This window comes from Rissa tridactyla, chromosome 13, assembly GCF_028500815.1.
Source record: "Rissa tridactyla isolate bRisTri1 chromosome 13, bRisTri1.patW.cur.20221130, whole genome shotgun sequence".
Taxonomy (NCBI): domain Eukaryota; kingdom Metazoa; phylum Chordata; class Aves; order Charadriiformes; family Laridae; genus Rissa; species Rissa tridactyla.
The window spans coordinates 1,102,682-1,122,011 of record NC_071478.1 but is presented as its reverse complement, the minus strand read 5'-3'; the positions used below and the strand labels follow the sequence as shown (position 1 = coordinate 1,122,011).

Below are 19,330 nucleotides of genomic sequence, written 5' to 3'. Positions count from 1 at the left end.
ACCACTGAAACCTCAAGGCACAGAAGGGAATTGGGTCCTATGGCCCAGAAGTGTAATGGCATTAAGAACGTTATTCTGCAGGGGTTTGACCAGTGGTACTACACAAATTAAAGACAGCCCAGAGGAAAACCTTGTGCTTTTCTCTGAAAGTGGGGCAAGCCTGCTGGCAGAGAGAGGACAAGGGCTAAGCTGGACTAGTCATGCCAAGCAGTTCCTAGGAAATTATGGCAGCTGCCTTATACAAAGACAGCTCTGCTGCAAGCAAGGAGACACTTGGCTCTTTCTCAGAGGAGATGGGGAAAACTGCATGTGTGCATCCTCCACTCAGGAAGAGACAAGGCATCTCCAGCAGCTTTGGGGTGGTTTTCTCCCATGGAGAGTTCCTGGAAGCTGCTGACAGCAGGGAGACTTGGGGAACTCGATCCCTTCCCTCTTCCCCAGGCTTCTGCCCCTTCCAATCCCAAAATGTAAGTATACGGAGGAAGAAATGTGTACAGATACACAAGACGCCAGGCAAAGAGAGGCTTGTGGAATGCACAGCCCAATGGATCTAGTTTCCCAGAAAGACTGGCCTGGCCTTAGCAAAGGGTTAATTAACTCTGGCAGCTCAGGGCTGGAAAATGTCCACTTCATGCACTGGAGTGCCTGTCCACGGGTGAAGAGGAGGCCACGCAAACCATAGGGTCAAAGGTCCATCTGCAGACATGTATGAAAAGCTTGGCTGGGCTCATGCCTGGGTCCTGCGGGAGGAACACAATACAGATTTAGCCAACTGCTATAGCCAGAGCAGGGTCTTGTGGGTGCGAGGGGAGAAAAACAAAACCACAAAAGAGCTAGAAAAACACAGTCATGCCAGGCGTAGGTGGAGACACGTTATCTTATGGGACAGGCATGTACTCTGCCCTCCCTTCTTTGAGCATCACAAGTGCCTTTGTATCTCAGCCTCCAGGAAAAATGGCTGAAGGCTTGAAGGAGCTTGAAGACACATCCCTCAGTGGATGTTGTGGCTCACAAGCAGGGGAGCCAAGTGCATCAGTGTGGCATAGCAGAGAGAAATGAAGTTACTCCAAGACCACGCAGACCTGATGAAAGCAGGATTTGGCTTCCCTTGAATACTGAAAGAGGACACTGTCCCATATCTCTGTGCACACTTGAAGTGTTTTTTGGACTGGAGACCTCTGTTCCCGCTGCTAGCTCTGCACCTTGCCAGACTGCAGGATACATTTCATTCTCAACAAGACCGAAGTCTCTTCCCAGTGCAGCAGCTCCCAACTGCACCACACATCAAAAAATACCCTCATTACCTGTCATTCCTGCAACACCCAGGATTTGAATATTTTGAGAATACTCATGGCAGCATTTTACAGCTGCATCTCCCCGTCTAAGCACAGGGTCTGGAGACAGACACTGCCCCAAAACCCTGGTGTCAGCCTGTAACACCAACTCTTCCAGCCTCAGGCTTATGGAAACCGAGAGGAAACTTGACAATTAACTTAACAGTGAAGAACAGGGGAACAGGGTCCTTCTTCTACAGCGTGCAAATTCTTAAGAAAGCAAGGAAGAGCTACATGCAAGACAGCCACCTTGGGCTGCGCGTCCTTCCCTCCCGGGAAGCTGGCGGGAGATGCAGGGGTGTTCAATCCCAGCTTTACTGCTGATGTGCTCCATGGGAACAGGCACGTTCCAGAACTTTCCCTGCTTCCATTTCTCCATCTTTGCAATAAGTATAACAACTGGTGTCCAACTTGGCAAAGCCTCCTGAGATCTATTGATGAGAAGTATTTAGTGAAAATATGCGTCTCATAGATACGTTCCCTGCACTTCCTAAAACAGCAGGTTCATCGCAAGGTAGGTAAAAGTATAAACAGTGCCTGGAGCTGTTCTGAAGTGTCCCACCATCCAAAAGGTAATAGAAGACCAAATCCTCCATGTTGTGTTAGGATGGAATAAGCAGCAGCTGGGGAGCTTGCAAATCTTCTCAGGGAAGCCTCTGTGTAGCAAAAGGAGGGTGAGACATCAACACAGAATTTCTGTGATTCCTTGGCTTGGTGCTCAAGATAAGTATCGCAGCCTTAAATATGTGAGGGAAATACTAAACCTAAACATAGTAAAGTAAGGCTCAAACTGAATTGTCTGCAAAGAATAGGGAAGGAAAAGAGAAGGAATAGAGGCCAGGAGGCATCGGACAAGCCAAGGAAAACATTTTGAGAGCGCCATGCCACTTAGTGCAGTCAAATGTATTTCAAAAGCAAAGAAATAGTTTTTCAGAAGTTATAGGATAGCCAAGCTGTAGGCAGGAGGTATATCCTTGCCCCTGCTTTGAACCACAGATACACCCTCTCCTTCTGCCCAGCACTTTTCATTCACCAATCTCAAAGCACTTACAGATGTTCAAATTTAGCATACTTCCGAGATTAACCTTCTAGATTGAGTTTCTTGATAACTCTATTCAATAGAACAGACTTCAGCTTTTTCCTTCTGCTCACAAAGTCCACAGTAAAGCAGCATTTACAGGAAGCTACAGGGTGCCTCATGGCAGCCCACAAGTTCTGCTGCTTTTCTCCCCATTGCAAGCTTAGGTGCAGCAGCTCTCAATATATTTCAGGTACAGCTTGGCACACACCAAATTGGGTACAGCAACTCCAACAGAAAAGCCTCTTTTTCCTGCTGTGCTGGACTCTGAACCAGGGCTGGATTAGCCGGAAAGGTAGGAGGGCAGGGCAGGAGGAGCAGAAAGCCAGTGTCAAGACAGGCAAGGAAATCCTGGCATTCCTCTCTGAGCCTGTAACCAGATCCTCCCTCCTCTGTTATTCTTGCCACTCATTCTCCATCTGTAGGAATTGCTGAGGATACAACTAGGCCAGCTCAGTAGGCAACAACTGCTTCAGCATTTGCAAATACTCAGTAATCCACCCAGATCAAGCTCCTTGTTGCCAGGAAACTGCCCATCAACTCTAGGCCTTTTTTCTGCTCACTCCTGGTCGTTTTCCTGGTGGTGTGCACAGACTTCATCTGAGGGCTGTTTGACGTCAGCTTGCTTTGAGCATCAGCAACACTGACACTGAACTCCGCGGTGAGGTTCTTCCTCCCTAGCTAAGTGAGGAAACCTTTGCCAGGCAGCTCACAACAGCAGATGAACAGCCACCATGAATGCTCCCACACGCCTGCCAGGGACCTCTTCATCTTTGCAGTGCTCAACTCGGACCTCCCTTGCTCAGGGAAGCTGAGGGGAAAGACCTCTGAGGATGGGTTAGCATTGTCCACCCTGGGCAGCTAGTGAGGAAGCCCCAACTGCCCTCCAGCAACCCTGGTGAACTCCTTGGGGCATCAGTCCAACCCTGCAACTGCCAGGTGGAGAACAGCACATCTCATTCAATATGGGGAACACTGGCAAATCCACTTATGACCCAAGAATTCAGGGGAAGGGCTCCAGAGGAGAGTACAGGATAGTGCCCCATACTGTAGTAAGTTATCTGTTCTAGTGGGTAGTCATTAAAAACACGGCACAATTTACACAAGGCTCCTGCTGGCTCTAACAGCAGACAGGAGAGCAGTTCCACACAACCTCTCAGCTTTACATGCTTCTTGTCCTGGGCACAGATGTCCACCCCGGTACCAGCCTACTTCAGCACTGCACCCCTATGCCCTGATGGTGCCAATGCAGAGGGCTGCAGGGACGGGGCAGGGTGCAGCTGTTAACTGTACAGCACCCGAGCTCAGCATCACATCCCACCCGCCGCCACAGCACAGCCCCAGGAGACCTCACCCAGCATCTCCGGGGCAGCAGCCTGCTCGCAGTGGGCAGGGAGCCGGAGTGCATTGACTGCACTAATGCCAGGACAAACCTGTGCGGTATTAGCCATCGGTATCCCCCCCTGCTCCCTTCCCTTCCACACAAGAAGCTGCCTCGTGCCCTGCCCTACTACCCCAGCAAAAGCTCCTATTTGATATGCACTCTAGCTGCTTCCCGGTAGGAGATATGTTCCCTCTCTGACTGACATTTCCTTTGAAATAAGAGCAATGCAGCAGGCGCTGGACTCACAGTGTGTCAACATGTGTAGCTCAGCACCTCCAGGGGTCCTGGGAGTTCTTCCAGGACCTGCTGGATCGCTGTGATTAATAAATTCTCACCCTCTGAGCAACAGAAGTCTTCTGCGTTCCAGAGGAGAAACCCCAAATGCTCTCAGTCCTGAACTGCTTCCATCCAGTGGATCCACTTGCACAACAAAGCAAAAATAAAAACGTAACTTAAGCAGGATCCAGCCTCTTGCAGGAAGGGCTTGGCTCCAGATGGGACCATAAGCCTCTTCTCAGCAGCAGCTCACTAGCCATGAAGTCACTGGTAGTCCTACTAACAAAGATCATTTACCCCATCCTCCTATTTCTTTTCCTCTGCTGTCTCACCACGCACAATGAAAGACACTTCAGCAGACAGACCGTCTTCACTATGCAAGATACAAAGCTGGTGGAAACCATTCAGTGAATTATTATCTTAATATGAAACCTCCAACTTGGCAAGACCAAGGAACAGTTGGTACAAGTATCTGCTTTTAAAACATGGATTAAAAAAATATATATAAATCAGTGGTCTTGTTTAGATGTCTTTCTTCCTGTTCACAAATATTGAAGCTCTAATTTTTCGATTAGAGTAATTTTTCATTTAGAAAGTCAAGTGGGTTCCTAGTAGGCAGGAAGATGAGCATGAAGATGAATGCACTAGTTGTATGCCCTGGCTTTCAGCTGAATCGTTTCCAAGATAGACTATTTTTCCCCTATCTAAGATGGGAAACATCTGAGATAATTTCCCATCCCACATGGATTTCACAATTTCCCATCCCTGGGAACATAGAGTGCCTAGCACGTGGGGCCCCACAGACATCTACAGATAAAGGCAAGGCAAGGTAGGAATGCTGGAAACTCACAGACAAACAGGGACTGAAGTTACATGCTAATTTTTCCACAGGTAATTAACCACTGGAACGAGTTTAGGGGATACAGTGCCCAACTTTTATCCCAATTTCCTCTCATTTTGACAGGACTCAGATGCTTTTGGTGATTTTAGAAATACTTGCCTTACTGTACGTAACTAATGTTACACTACCAAGATGTGCATAATCAAGTGCCCTTGCCCCACAGCTGTGCCTTCCTGCTTTGTATCTCATTCAATAAGAGATTCATCTCAGCAGTTTGTGCGCACAGCCTAGCACACTACAAAGGCTCCTTCAGTGAACCCTGGCTTTATCGAAGTCAATGGCAGAACAGAGCAGAGCCAGGATTTCACTCCCTATTTCCACTGCCTTCAAGTTACACACGTTTTCAGCAGTTGCATCTCCACGTCATTTATTTCCCCACATGTCTAGAAGAGAAACTAGGGCACTGGTTTATTGCACGACACAGCAACTTACCCAAAGCATGACTTCTCCCGGAGCGTGAACACCACCACATAGTTCAAACCACACTGCACTTATGCGGAGCCTTCTCTCAGATCCACATGTGAAAATATATCTCATGATATATTTTTAAGTTACAGACGATGGAATTCCCTCTCTCTCCACCCTTACCTTATGTAAGCATATATCTTTTCCTCCTCACTGTGTGCCTCGCTTACTCAACACAGGAACAGAAAACATTACAGTCCTTTTGTTGCTCAGACCAAGAACCAGCAACAGACAGACAAAAATCACTCTATGTGAAGCACTGTAGGAAACTACAGAGGAATTTGCACACTGCAATTCAGGCGCAGCACTTGGAGGGAATTTTCTTCATTTAGGGGTAGGCAGCACAGAAGTTATAATGTCGCTTCTTGCACTTTTACAAGTCTCAGGCAAAGAGGAAAAGCAGCAAAGGGATCATTAAAATGCCATTCTTGATGGATAGTGGCAGAGGGGATGAGAGTAGAGGAAGTGATTGAGAACAACAATGTCTTGCTTCCAAAGCCTTCTGCACTGGATCATCAAATTAATCAGTTTGATGGGTTTGGTGCAGCTTGGCCAGCAAAGGACCGAGCATGCAAAAGGAGCAAGCTATATTTTTTGCATAACTTGAGAAATGCTAACAGCACTTGGAAGGGTGGGGAAGAGCAGGTATCAACAGAGTAGGCAGCAGCTCAGAGGATGAGGCAAGAAGGATGACGCCAGCTTTGGTGTGAAGTGAACAGCCAGCCCAGGGTGGAGGCTTTGGACCGGACCTGGAGAGAAGCATTACAAGGCAGAAAAACATGTACAGCTGCGCAGGGAAACCTGCTTCATCGGTTTTAACACAGACAATCTCACTGCAGCACATGGGGATTTATGGAAACTAAATATGAAGCCCAAGTCCCACTGACTGTCATTTTGTGTCATGTCCCCATGGAACAAAGATTTCATGCTTTACCTCCCTTCTCTCTCCCTGCAGGAATCCAGCCAACTGAGCTAATACGAAGATTCACCTGAGAAAGGTAAAAAACAGCCTGAGGAAAAGCCTTCATTTCACCAGCAGGTTCATTCACAGACAGCACAACACAGCACATAAGGGGGCCATTGTTTCTGGAATAAAATCTCCATTTGAGCTCTCTTCTTTGGCCATGATCAATGGGAGGGAATTAAAGTCTTATCCTGGGAAAAAAATTAGCTTGCTACCACTGTGTTGAAAGATCAGGTAATGGAGATGCAGAGCAAGCGTGGGCACCTGCACCATCTCTTGGTAAGCGTGAGAATGCCAGAGGTAGAAGGCCCTGGTGGAAAAAGCCCCCCAAACAGAGGCGCAGCCCTTGTCTTATCCCATGAGAGACAACCAAGGTAAGGGCTATTATTTGTAACAGGACTTGTCGGTGTTTCACAGCACTTCAATCCAGACCAGCTCCCCACAGCTCCTGCCCAGTGCAGGGGCATTTAAATTCCCTGGGTACTTATATGTTTGCCTCTTCAGCCTCCGTGTTTTCCATACCATGGATGCACAGAACCAACCCAAATAACTTTGAGCTGTTCTGCACCTCTGTCCTACCTAGCCCTGGGGTATTTTCAGAGCACCTACCTGCCACCCATCCTCTAGGCACCTTTCCATCTTCAACAAGCACACCAGTAGAAACCCACTGCTCTCACCACTCAGTGATGATGGGCAAGTCCCCCACCACCACCTGCCAAGGGGTGGATTTCAGCCCCCCAGAGCCCATCAGACTGAACACCACAGAGAAATAACACTATTTCCATGACGGCCATAGCAGCATGATGCCCACCCCACCCCCCACGTTTCAGTTTGGTGTTTTGGAATGCCAACAAGAAAAAGAGACTGTTTAAACTAGTAGTTACGGGTTCAAAAAGCAGTGTCTGCTGTTTGGGCAACCACGTTTGGGGCATCATTATCAGTGTCTCTGGGCAGACACACATCACATTTGCCTTCATCCTTTCCCAGGCCCACATCTCACATTGATTTTATTAGTAAAAGCAAACAGGAGATTAAAAGCTATTTGCTGCCCTCTTCTGAGCAAATGCAAATTACACCTCAATATGGATAACGGCTCTGGAGACGGCCTTCCATTGAATGAGCGGAGCTCTGTTTCCATGCGAAATGAATGACAGTGGTATGGCGTCAAACAGCTGTGACAGGGCAGGTTAGAAGCGATCATCAGCTGTTACACACACGGAGGACAGACCAGTGCTATCCAGCCTAAACCATTAGGTGTCCATACAGGGCATTCCTTCCTGGCATTTTGGTTTTGTAACTCTCAGGTTAATCCTCCTGTGTGGAAACATAAAGAGACACTTCCCAGCACATTCTGTTCTCAGTAGTCACAAACACTTCAGGACTGAAGCAGACCACAAGACATGTAAAGAAATAGGAAAAAGAATTACTTGTAGATTTAAGACAGTGATTTGGGGATTTTGGACTAAAACTATTTAAATCTTTTATGTCCTTCAGCAATGCTCTATCCTGTCTTTCCAGGGAACACATACCTTTATCTAGACATACAGTATGTGTGCACATACTGTCTTCAAAACAGACTTTAACACTGCAACCTGCTGCTTTGAAGGCATTTATCCAAGATAGCTAATCATTCACAGAAACCTGTTAAATTGGACCATGTGCTCTCCATTAAAGCCCTCTAAAATCAGGCTTATAAGCCTGAGGGAGCCTCAGTTTTCATATGCAAATATACAAAAAAAAAAGTAAAAGCCATTTCTAAACATTTCTAAAATAGTTCTTCTCCCGTGTACCCTAGGACAGACAAGATGTCCCATGATGTGGAATCAACACTGTTTTTCTTGGAACTCTCTCTGGGATGCCCTGCATGCTTCAATCCTGAAGGGAAATGAGTGGTCTGAAGAAGACCAGGTAGCCTCATATTAATGGCCATGAAAAATGTCTTTTTCAATTTGTAAGCAATGCAACAAATCCCAGATCAGACTGCGACCAAGGCATCCGTTGAATGTTCTCAGTTGGGCACATGCACAGCATACAGCTATGATTACGCGAGACCCGGATATGCCATACTTCTGCAGGACTTTCCTCCATACAGTCTCCAAGCACTGCTTAATCTCCAACTGTTGCACAGAATTGGCCTGTCTCAGTGACCAAGTTGGTGCAGTGCAGTTAACGATAACAAGTTGTTCTTTATACGTACAAATGTGATATTTTCATCCCACATATGAAGGTGCAGAAACTATGAAAGTCTATTTAAAGTGACAGGGATAAGTTCCCAGGTGTCACATGAACCCAGACAATGTGTAAACAAGCACCTGCAGCAATCTTGAAGCAAAGCACAACCACTATCACCGTAAGGTACAGGGACTGAAAAACTGGTTCTCTGTGGGATTTTGGGATAAAATTCTCTAGGCTCCAAAATCAGCTTGCTTTGCTTTCAAGACTTCTTTTACTCTGCCAAGCATGCAAGAGTCACCATGCAGATATCTGAAAAACAGGGCATTTGAAAGAAGGAAGAGCCAGTGTGCCTTCCCCAATGTCATCTACCATTTAGTCCTTCGTTTAGGAAGTGCTGACCTGCTTGATAGACACCTCAGGTTCGGAACTCTGCATAACGGAGGCTGCAAACACACTTTGGTTTGGTTTCCCATGTTTTTTCAGCCCAGTATCTCTCACACAAAAGAGCTCCTTGGAAGCACCCTGAACCTTTGGCAATACAGCAGCCCGTCCAGCAAGCCTGGCAGCCCAATCCTGCATGCCCAGATGTTGGATTGGCCTTGATACTAGGAAGTGATTTGCAAAGCAGCTTAATAGCGTGCATTTATCTTTGCCATATTTCACCACTGCTTCCCCTTTGAAGCCACTGTGCAGCCTCGGACAGTGCCTCCTTTCAGAAGGAAAGCAGTTCTCCCCTCAGCAGCAGATCCTCCGCAGGCCAGCAGAGCAGGAAAGCATCTGTGACGTGCAGCGCTCTGAGCCAGGAGAAGCCAAGACATGCGGGCTCTAGATTTATGGATTAGACATGCTGCCATGGCATACAAATCACTCTGCGCGCAGTGCAATTCATTATCACACTGCTATGGCTGGTCACATTCTTCACAGGTGCAAATGATGCCAAAAAGGCTTTTTACCTTTCATGTGCCAAGACTTAATGATGCAGAGTCAGGACTGCTCCTGCCTCCCTGGGGAAGTGAAACCAAAGTCAGCAGTTGTTCTGTCTACACAGAGTCCTGACGGTTTTCCAGTACCCCACGGCAGTGCTGACAGCAGGCAGCTACGCAGTCACAGGGCTGGGATCCTGCCTGCTCCCAGTCCAGCCTCTCCCAGCAGCTGAGCCCATGTCCACAGCACTGCCAGTACCTGCCTGTGTGCACTAGCAACATCTTCTAACCCAGAAAAATTCAGCTAAAAATCTGCAGGTAAAAAAAGGGATTCATTTGGCCACACTAGCATACTGCAATAGTATTGGGAAAGCAGAGGGCCTTTTACATTCCTTGTATGTATCAGTAAAGGAAATGGACCTCAACAACAGGCATAAACTAGCTAAAATAACAGTATAATTGACTTAAAGAAACAAGAAGAAAGAGGTGAAGGGAAGACAAGGCATGGTGCTACCTCCTTACACATCTGCATCTTGATTCTGGGACAAGGACACTGGGGAAAAACAAGCCAGAAAACAGCCTTTCTATTCCTAAAAATATTTGAAAGCGTCAGGAGGCCTCACGGAGCATCAACTTGGGTATCTCCACGGAGTAGGCTCCAGGCCGTAGCTGTGTCCCCCTTGGATGCTACAGTCACCAGTGATATCGCAGGGGATATCCCAGCCCCTGGCGAGAGGTGCATTGGCTACAAAATCCAGCAAGGTCCAATCCCCAGAAGAAAAAAACAAACATGAAGCGGAACTCCAACTCCTTGGGCGCTACACCGCAACGTCCAGTCAGGCAAACACCAGAGAGGGCTGGTTTCGGAGGGACATGGGGCAGAGAGAGGAAAGGGAGGGAAGAGGCCCTGCGAGGCAGAGCCACCACTTACCTCACATCAGGCTGGCCCAGGCACAGGCAGCATGGTGGGTGTCCTCCTCAGCCTTTGACGCCATCCGCCACACTGCACGTCGGGCCTCCCTCGGCACAGCAAGGGGGATTCATATTGCACACGGGATCCCACTCTCCCACCATGGCCTCCACCCACGCACCAAGGGCTTGTTCCACTACAACAATTCACGCTTTGCGGGCTAGCACGGACCCCTGAGGTGAGGTGAGCCGAGCCGAGGTGAGGCAACCTGAGGCAGAGAAGCCTCAGAACCCTCCCTTTCTCCTCAGGCAGCGCCCACGAGCGCCCAGGCCAGCTCCTTCTTCCTTCTCCTCCTCCTCACAGGTTTCCCTCACCAGCCTCGTGCCCGAGGGTGCGGGCAGCTGAGGGCCATCAGCGCCAATGGGGCCGATAGGGGGCGCTCGGCGGCCGTTAGCGCCGGCGCGAGGCAGCGCCCCCTGCCGCCCGCCCCGTGGCCCCGCCGGCGGCGCGCGCGCTCGTCCCGCGCTGAGGGAGCTCCCGGGGGAGAGCGGGACCCCGCGGCGCGGCCGGGGGCGGAGGGCGCAGCGCGCACGGAAACGCCCGCCGTCCCCAGCCCCATCGCCACCGTCGCCATCGCCGTCACCACAAATAAGCAGCAGCGGGGTGACCGGGGAAAGGCCCCGCGCCGAGAGCGGCCGCTCGGGAAGCCGGCAGCCGCCCGGCGGGGCGCTGTTGGTCAGGCCCGCACGGCCGCCCGTGCTCGCTCTGCTCCCACAGAGCGGGAGAGCGCGAGGCACCTCGGGCAGAATGGGAAAATAAACCATTTACATCATCACGCAGCATTACTTTATTTCAGTTCTGCTTCCTTCCAAAAATACCGAAGGGCCATCGTAACCAGCAGTGGGGTTTGCAGCTGGAGCCTCTCAGACCGGATCCCTTGTGCCAGGTGCCGAACACACACGGCCGGGAAGGGCCTCTGCTCCCAACGGCTCTTGGCTTTGGTGAATTCCTCATAAACAGGGCCCCAGCCTGACTCAGCGCACGTTGAAGTCAGTATTAAAACTATAAGTAGATTAAAAGAATGAAGATAGGGTAAATGGGTAGGCTTCTAAGCATTCCCTCCCTCCCCCAGAAGAACACTGGAAAAGATGCATCAGGCAAGAAGCAGCATCCTTTCCCTTTTACTGATGGGAAACTGAGGCAGGAGGAGACTGTGTCACTTGTCCAAAGTTACTAAGGCGATCTGCGGCAGCACCAATGAAACTGGATTTCTCCATTCTCCTAGTCCAGTCCCTTAACTGCTCACTGTCCGCCTCTGTCCTCACCTGACCCAATGCATCCAGAAGCACTGTGGAAAGTACAGCTCAAATACTCTAGCTTAGGCGGGACCGCAGGCCCTACGAGCTTATGAGCAGTTTGAGTCAGTTCTGGTTGCTGTAGTTGACGATTTCCTTAGTCTACCAAAGCAGAACCACTCCCAGCTCAGCAAAGCAATCAAGATCATGCTAAAGAGTTTGAAGCGTTAAAAAACACAAGATCAGGTCTTTGGAAATACAGCAAGTGTCTGATCAGGTCAAGTCCTGCTTTGGACTGCAGTCAGGATCAGATGCTGCAATGAATTGTCCCCTCTGGATATCACAAGCCACGTGCCCTTGGCACAACATCGCCCGAGGGGAGGAGGGTCCTCAGTCTTGTGATGTTAATCACTGTTGAGAAGATACCCAGGTGTCCACATTCTGGTGCAGTTCTCGGGTGGCGCTCCAGGCTTCAGCGGTCATTCTCCGAAATTTCTGCAGGTAGACAATGATGAAGATAACCAAGATACCCTGGAGGAAAAGGAGGATGAAGAGACAGATCTGTGAGAGGAGAGCCAGGCTGCAGTACCAGTACTGGCACGTGGAGATGACCTCGTCTTCTGTCAGATAGGCAATGATGCGGTCCTGCAGGTGAGCTGGGGAGGCACATCTCACATCCCTGTACATGGTCCGGTTCTGCTGCCACTGGAGCCAGGAGCGCAAGTAGAGGATGTCACAGTTGCATTCCCAAGGGTTGCCCTGCAGGTAGACTACCTGGAGGCTCTTTAGGTTGTCAAAGAGCCCATTGGGAATAGAGGTGAGCCTGTTGTAACCAAGGTGGATAATTTCAGCCGAAGGGCGGAAAGTAACTGGTAGTTTTGCTACAGTTAGGCCTTTTGATGTGCAGTCAATAATGTTGGTGGCACACTTGCATGGCACAGGGCATATGGGCATCACGAGTGGGAGGAAGCCCAGGAGGGACAAGAAGAGAATTCCACTGTTCATCTTCACCTGCAAACACTCCTTTGATGAGACTGGATGAGGTGGAGACCAGGCAAGTAGGCACCACACACACTAGGACTGACGCCACAGTCCAGGTCTTTTGTTGGTTTGTTCTGAGGATGAGTTTCTAAAGTTGGGTGAATTTGGTGTCCTTTACAGGAGATGCGAGAGGTCTGAAAAGAACAGAGTTAAAAGAAGTGTACAAATTCTTGGTCTCTCATTAGAGGAGAGGAAATGTTCCTGGTCTTCCGACCCTGGATTTGAGGAAGGATGTGAACAGATGGCTACTGGGAGGCTTAGCTGCAGCCATCAAATTCATTTTCACTAGTCCTCAGAAGCGTACAAGAGCTGCTTGTATTTTCACCATTACTGGAGGCTGTTACTAGGGTAGCTAAGAAAATCTATGTGAAGGAATCAAAAATCAGAATATGAAACTGCTTGTGCCTCAGCATATAGCTCTGAATTATATCTGTAAGCAAAGCTTCGTTCATGCAAAGTGCAAAAGGAGATTCAGAAGTAAATTTACTGCTACCACAAGTAAAAAAAGCCTTTCCAGTTTTGAAAAGCAGTGATAAACAGTCCTTGGCCAGCAGAGAGGGTGCTGACCACCGAGGGTGGAGGTCAGTGGGGTTTTCCATGTTAGACATTGCTCCAGCAGGTGAATTATCTGCTTCTGGAGCTGTGACCATGCTGGGAGACATGTGTCAATGAGCTGTCTTTGTATTGCAGTCTCATGCCACTGCTGAACACATCAGCTGCTAGAACTTCTTTAGGAGAACAACCCACATACCTGCAACAAGGCAGTGCTTTTCTGTGCAATCTGTCAACCAAATAAAAAGAAATTAAAAAATAACAGAAGGTAGCTTTGTTGACTTACCTGAGTAGTTCAATCCTTGTTTTCTGGATGGCTTTACAACACAAGAAGAAGGTCTTACGGCTGTCCAGCCAGCGCTAGAGTGTTTGCAGCTGCATAGCCGAGCTCCCGGATAATCCCCTTGCAGCTGGCTCGCACGATAAGGGTCAGGCTCATCCCAGGGACACCTCCCACACGAGGCCTTCCGGCAAGTTTGCTGCATGTCACCGGAAGCTGAGGCTTCATTGAGCAAGTCTTCCAAGAAGTGGGAGCTGACGCTGCTCACAAGAACATGTTTGCAGGGAGAGACGCCAGCAGTACTGATAACTGTGATTCTGGGCCCACACACGCAGTCCAACAGGATCACAAACTCTCAATTGCAAAGTAGTAACTCAAAATGCATTTCAACCTGGAAGGTGACATTACTGGTCTGTACCGCACTACCTGAGCACCGTGGCCTTTGGTTTCCCATCTCATCAGGAAGACAATATTTGGCAGAGTGGTGAGACCTAGCACTTTGCAGTGAGCTGACCCTCAGGTTTCCCTTGAAGCAGTGACACAAATCTACTCCTAATTAGCAGTGGAAGATCTGCTGAAAGAAATGGACTTCCAGTGACCACACAGGTGTCAATAGTTGAGCCAAGGAGAAGGACCCTCCAGGCACTTGCATCCTCTCATGATTGTTACAGGGGTAAATTATAACTCTTGGTGTTTCGCCATCTACACCAAAATATGCTAGTGAGATTCACAGGAAGGATGACAGATTGGTAAAGACAGTGCTCCGAGGGTCTGCTCTCTGGATAGCCAAGTGAGTCGGCAGCTCTTGACGAGTGCGGCTTGCAGTTACTGAGAAAGACTGACCACATTCTTTATTCAGAAGTTGCACTACACAAATATTTGAACAGATATCCAAGGGTCAGAACTACATTTAGGCAGAATCTTGTCTCCGCAAGGCCATCGCACCTTCACAGACAATTTTCTCCCACCAGCCTGACTCTAGGCATCGGCTATGCTCCTTAGGATAAGGCCACCAGAATTACATTGGGAAACTGTTGCCCCATTGGGCCCAACTCTCCACTACCTTGTATTGTGCACATCATACAGAGCAGAAATGATGAACGCCCCAAATGTGCTGATATTAACAGAATTTAGGGTGTAAACAGCAGCAGAATTTGACCCTAACCAAGGCAAAATCTCTGATGCTCTAAACAAAGCAAGTAAGCTTGACATTTCTAGTAAGTTGGAGCAGCTCATTCCAGTTGTTTCACTGTGGCAGGCTGGCAGAGTGGGAAAGAGATCTTTGGCTAACAAACAAACGCAGTTTTTCCCCCGGGGCCTGCTTCCCACTTGGGAGCAGCTTGACTACCGCAGGGTGAGTTTGCTCAGCAAACCCCCCTCGTCTCATGCATTTGGTGCTACGTTATTCACAGGCAGGAGTTCAGGTGTGCGTGGAGCTGACCGAGAGCAGAGCACCCTGTCCCCGTGTTCAGCACGGACTCAGCAACGCTCCTTCAGCTACTTACAAAATGGATTTCCTGGGACTGGATCCTGCCCAGCTGCCCATTGCTGTTTAGACACCGCTCCCAGGGGAAGCTTAAAGATAGAAGAACTCAAGGTCATCTTGTCTAGCTTCTGACACAAACAGGCCAGAAATCCCATGCAGGAAGCCCTGCCTGGAGCCTGCTCTGACAGAACTAGATAAAAGGAGAAACAGCGTCAGTTTTGCTCCCTCCTGCCCATAATGTATCACCAGTGCTGCTCAAGGGGACTGAAAATTAAACAGAAAGAGGTTGTTCTTTTGAATGTATTTATTTCACTGATCAATTCAGGTAGTAAACATTATTAATAATAATAACAACAATAATCATTTAATAAAATGGATATGTTTTAAAAGGTTTCATTTTTCTTTGTTCACAATGACAAAATGTTCAAACAGAAATTTACAAAAAAATATATATTATAATAACCCAACAGATGGACAGGAAACAAAGAGCCTAGGAACGGAGCAGGGGGTGAGGAAGTCGCATGGCAGTGGCAAACCAGCATTAAAGCGCAGCGGGGTTTGTGAGGAGGAGCAGGGAACGCCATCGCAGAGCACAAAGAGTGGGACCCCTCCTTCTCTGGGGGGAGGCATGCGGGGAGGCGGCAAGGGCTGCACAGGCAGGACCAGCACGGCAGCGGCACACGAGGAGTTCATGCCACGCTCCCTCCCCAGTCGGGCACCGGGTCTGAGATCTCATAGTCCGAGCTGTTATACCGACAGCCGCAGCTGCAGCCCGGGACAGCTCTGCGGAGCGCGACACCACCCCTGCAGCGACTCACGCCGCAGGGCAAAGCTTGGCAGAGGCAGGGGAATGTGCCTGGCGTGCAGGGGTCGCATATGAGGCTGTGGAGGGTTGCGTGAGGGGAGGTGTTAAATTGCTTTCCTATCACACTTCTCGCTGCCAGAGCCAAATGGCCAAGCTACATTTGTTCAGGAGTCTCTTCTCTGCTTACTGTGCAGCTCAATGCAGCAGTTCAAAACATTCCTCCTTTAATAAACAGATGCCACCTTCCAGGACAGAGTCTGAATCCCTGGTGCCCCCAAAGTCACTCTCTAATCCCCTTCCAGGCAGCCCCCAAACTCTGGTGCTCTGGGCAGGGACCCTCTCACACGGGAGGTGATTTCAGCAGCACCACTGCCCCTCCGTAAAGCTCTCTCTGGTGCCTCACGCCGGGGCATGTTTTTCTAAGTGCAACCTGAACCACCTTTGCCAGCTGGCAGCCAAAGGCTTCAGCTCTCTGTGAAGGACAGACTTGTGACTATCGACTTGATGGAGGAGCCACGTGCTCTGAGCTGGTGGAGCCTTCCTCACCCAGAGGGACAGGGGCAGGTTCGCCCTCAGCAATCCTGCCTGTCACCAGAGCGCCCTGTGCTCCCGCCAGCACACAGCACTTCCCACGCAGCCCGCGATAAAAGCTCTATGTCCATGCTAAGGGTAAAGGTCCTTTATCTTCTAGGAATGAAAAGTGTTGGAAAGAGGAACATCTCTAGCTGGACAGGGCTCGTTTGCAACAGAACATCCTCCTCACAGACAAGACTTGTGTAAGAAAAGAGAGGGGGCAGGTACTGCAAGGTGTTTCCCGTTACGCTAGCACAGATCAAGCTGAGAACTCGGCAGGCCTCCTGCTTCGGGCAGCAGGAAACCAGCCCCAGAAAACCTGGAGGAACTCCCGTTTCAGGCTGCTCCACTGCTCGAGTAAGCACATTGCACAAAGAAAGGTTGTATTTCCTCCTTAAGCCCTTGGTCCTGCATGTTACTGAAGACAAGCTGAACCCTTCCCCTCTCCTAGTCTGGCACAGCCACTGTCACTTATGAGCCCAATGCAGGGGAGAATGAAAGAAAAAAAAAAACAAAACCAAAACCTTGTTGGACACTGCTCTTGCCCAGCTTGCACATTTCTGCCAAGGGGATTCCCCCCGGCTCTGTCCTTCCACACTGCCAGGGTCTGGTCTCTCCCCTGCCCCTGCAGCCCACGTCCTGGCTAAGCAGAGGCTCTGTACAGTGAATAACTGGAACCAGCCAACCTACTCACCACTTGGACAAGCCCTGATGAGGACTCTAAAGCCCCAAGGAGGGAATCAGACAAACGCAGTGCCTAATAACAGAATTTAGGGCCTGGCTATCCCTGGCCAACACTCTGCTTCCTACTCAGGGAGACCTACTAGGGAGAGCCAGTGATGGAGGAGAAGATACAAAAGGGAAAGGGGACAGAGGAATCGTGCCAGGAGTCAGAGGAGCAAAAGGGCCTAGCCCATGGCAGCACTCCCTGGAGTCGGAGGGAAGAGCCAAGCGTCTCTCCCTCCAACAAGCCCGACTCCCTGTGAGCACGGCAGTGCTGCTGGCGAGACCTGCCCTGTCAGGCACATCACGCTCCAGGGCTCTGCTCCGCCTGGACTGAAGTTAAAAATACTGCAGGAAGCAAGAACAGGACAGAAGCTGCTGCCCAAAGAGTGCTCTTATCTCTGCCCAGCAGATCCACCAGCCTTCCCAGCACTGAGACAGGAAAAGGCTCGCACTGGGGAGGGAAGGGCTGAGTCCTAGGGGAAGGGCAGGGGAGCAAGGGCTGGGTCTGCTGGGCGGCACTCAGCTCCACACAGGGACACTCCTGCACCTGCCACGGTGACCCAAGACCTGCCTGGGGAGGAGGTTTGCAGGTCTCTGGTACAAGCCTACAAAAACTGTCCCCTTTCCCCAGGAGAAGCTCAGAGCCAGCAATGAGCTTGTGGGACCGCAAAGCCTGGGGGTAGGGCACAGCTCTCATTTGGGGGTGGATTTCAGCATTTCTACCCCCTCCAAAACAGTCCCAGCCAAGCACTCTGGCTGCCACAGGGCTCGTCAGAGCAGACACTGGAGACACACTGCAGCTGGAGAACCAGAGCTAAACCATGAGACACCAGTTGGCCCCAGGGTTCCTCTAGAAAACCTCCCACCTGCTGTGGGATGAGACCATGGCTGGGAAAGTGCTTGCTCCCATCATCTCCTTGCAAGCAACAGTCAACAACTCATCCTCTCTGCCAGAAAGACTTAACTAAGAGCAGTCAAAGCCATTTTCTTCTAACTGACCTCGAGAGACTCAGTCCCTTGCTGCTCAGCGCAAAGACCCTGGAGTTTCTTGGTAGGAAAACCAAAACCAACCAACTAAACAAAAAAACTCAGAAAAACCCGAGCAGGAAACCAGGCAACCGTCAGCACCCCGAGCATGTCAGCGCACAGAGAAACCCCCAGCCCCAGCTCTCTGGGCCAGAGCTGGCCCCAAGGAAAGGAGCCCGAGCAGCACAGGTCAAACTCACAGGAGGGCACAGCTGCCTTTACAACGCTTGTGCTGGCCCCAGACAAGGGGAACGGGAAGGGGGCACAGCACCTCAGGTGGGAGTAAACATTTACGTGCATTGACACAGACAGTCTTCAAGTTTGTACACCAGAGAAACCAGGACTTTAAGTACCAGAGCATTCCCAAACAAGAGATTAGTACATGGGAAAGGGAGATCTTTTTCTTTTTTTTCTTTTTTAGGATGCCTTAGAGACTTCCCAGGCTATTTTCTTTAAAAAAAAAAAAAGAAAAAAGAAGAGAAAGAATAATTATTAAAAAAGAAATACACATCAGTAAACTGTTAAGTGAACAGCCTCCTCCACAATCCAGCTGACCACAAAGCCAGCATTGCTGCTAATAAATTAGAGGGTGCGGGGGCAGCTCTTGCCCACAAGTCTCTATACAATGGGAAACCTTTTCTAAACGTCCACAGCTTGTGCCAGGCCTCAGATGGTCACTGGGGGATTCCCTCTGCCCTCCGAGTACCTGCCTCTCACTGATCCTGCATCTGCTGCTGCATCTTCTGCAGCATCTCCTGCATCCGCCGTAACTGCATGAGACAGAGAAGAGACAGTCAAAACAGGACCTGTTGTGGCCAGGAGCTGGCGATCTGCATGGGGGGCAGACAAAGGGACCCTCAGAGAGTATGAACTCTGAGCACAGGGGCAGCTGTGTCTGGGGTGGAATCATAGCACCACAGGATTGGAAGGGACCTCTGGAGATCATCGAGTCTAACCCCCATGGAATGGAACCACGTTTCCCTGACAGAGGAAGCCACAGCTTTCACACCCTGTCCTCCACACCAGGAGCCCATGACGGAGAGAGGCAGGAGTGAAAGCCACAGGACAGCCTCTATGGGGCAATCCTGGAGAAATTCCTCAGATTCCAGCTCCAACACCAAGAAGGCCCAGGCAGA

General features: G+C 49.8%; 2 protein-coding genes across 6 annotated transcripts in view; both read right to left on the bottom strand.

The window, feature by feature from the left end:
- Nucleotides 1-11,239: 11,239 nt before the first annotated feature.
- On the bottom strand, nucleotides 11,240-13,782 carry GP1BB (glycoprotein Ib platelet subunit beta). The gene is made up of 2 exons (XM_054218956.1): nucleotides 13,585-13,782; nucleotides 11,240-12,880 (listed from the first exon to the last, which is right to left on the bottom strand). The coding sequence occupies exon 2, from the start codon at nucleotides 12,708-12,710 to the stop codon at nucleotides 12,114-12,116; it is 597 nt and encodes a 198-aa protein (XP_054074931.1). The 5' UTR covers nucleotides 12,711-12,880; nucleotides 13,585-13,782; the 3' UTR covers nucleotides 11,240-12,113.
- A 1,568-nt stretch (nucleotides 13,783-15,350) lies between these two features.
- The window catches only part of SEPTIN5 (septin 5), a 54,875-nt gene continuing 50,895 nt past the window's right edge, over nucleotides 15,351-19,330 (bottom strand). For all 5 annotated transcript variants that reach the window (XM_054218953.1, XM_054218948.1, XM_054218949.1 and 2 more), the window contains one exon: nucleotides 15,351-18,964. In XM_054218953.1, the coding sequence (XP_054074928.1) occupies nucleotides 18,908-18,964 (57 nt within the window). In that variant the 3' untranslated portion in view covers nucleotides 15,351-18,907. The remainder of the gene's footprint in view (nucleotides 18,965-19,330) is intronic.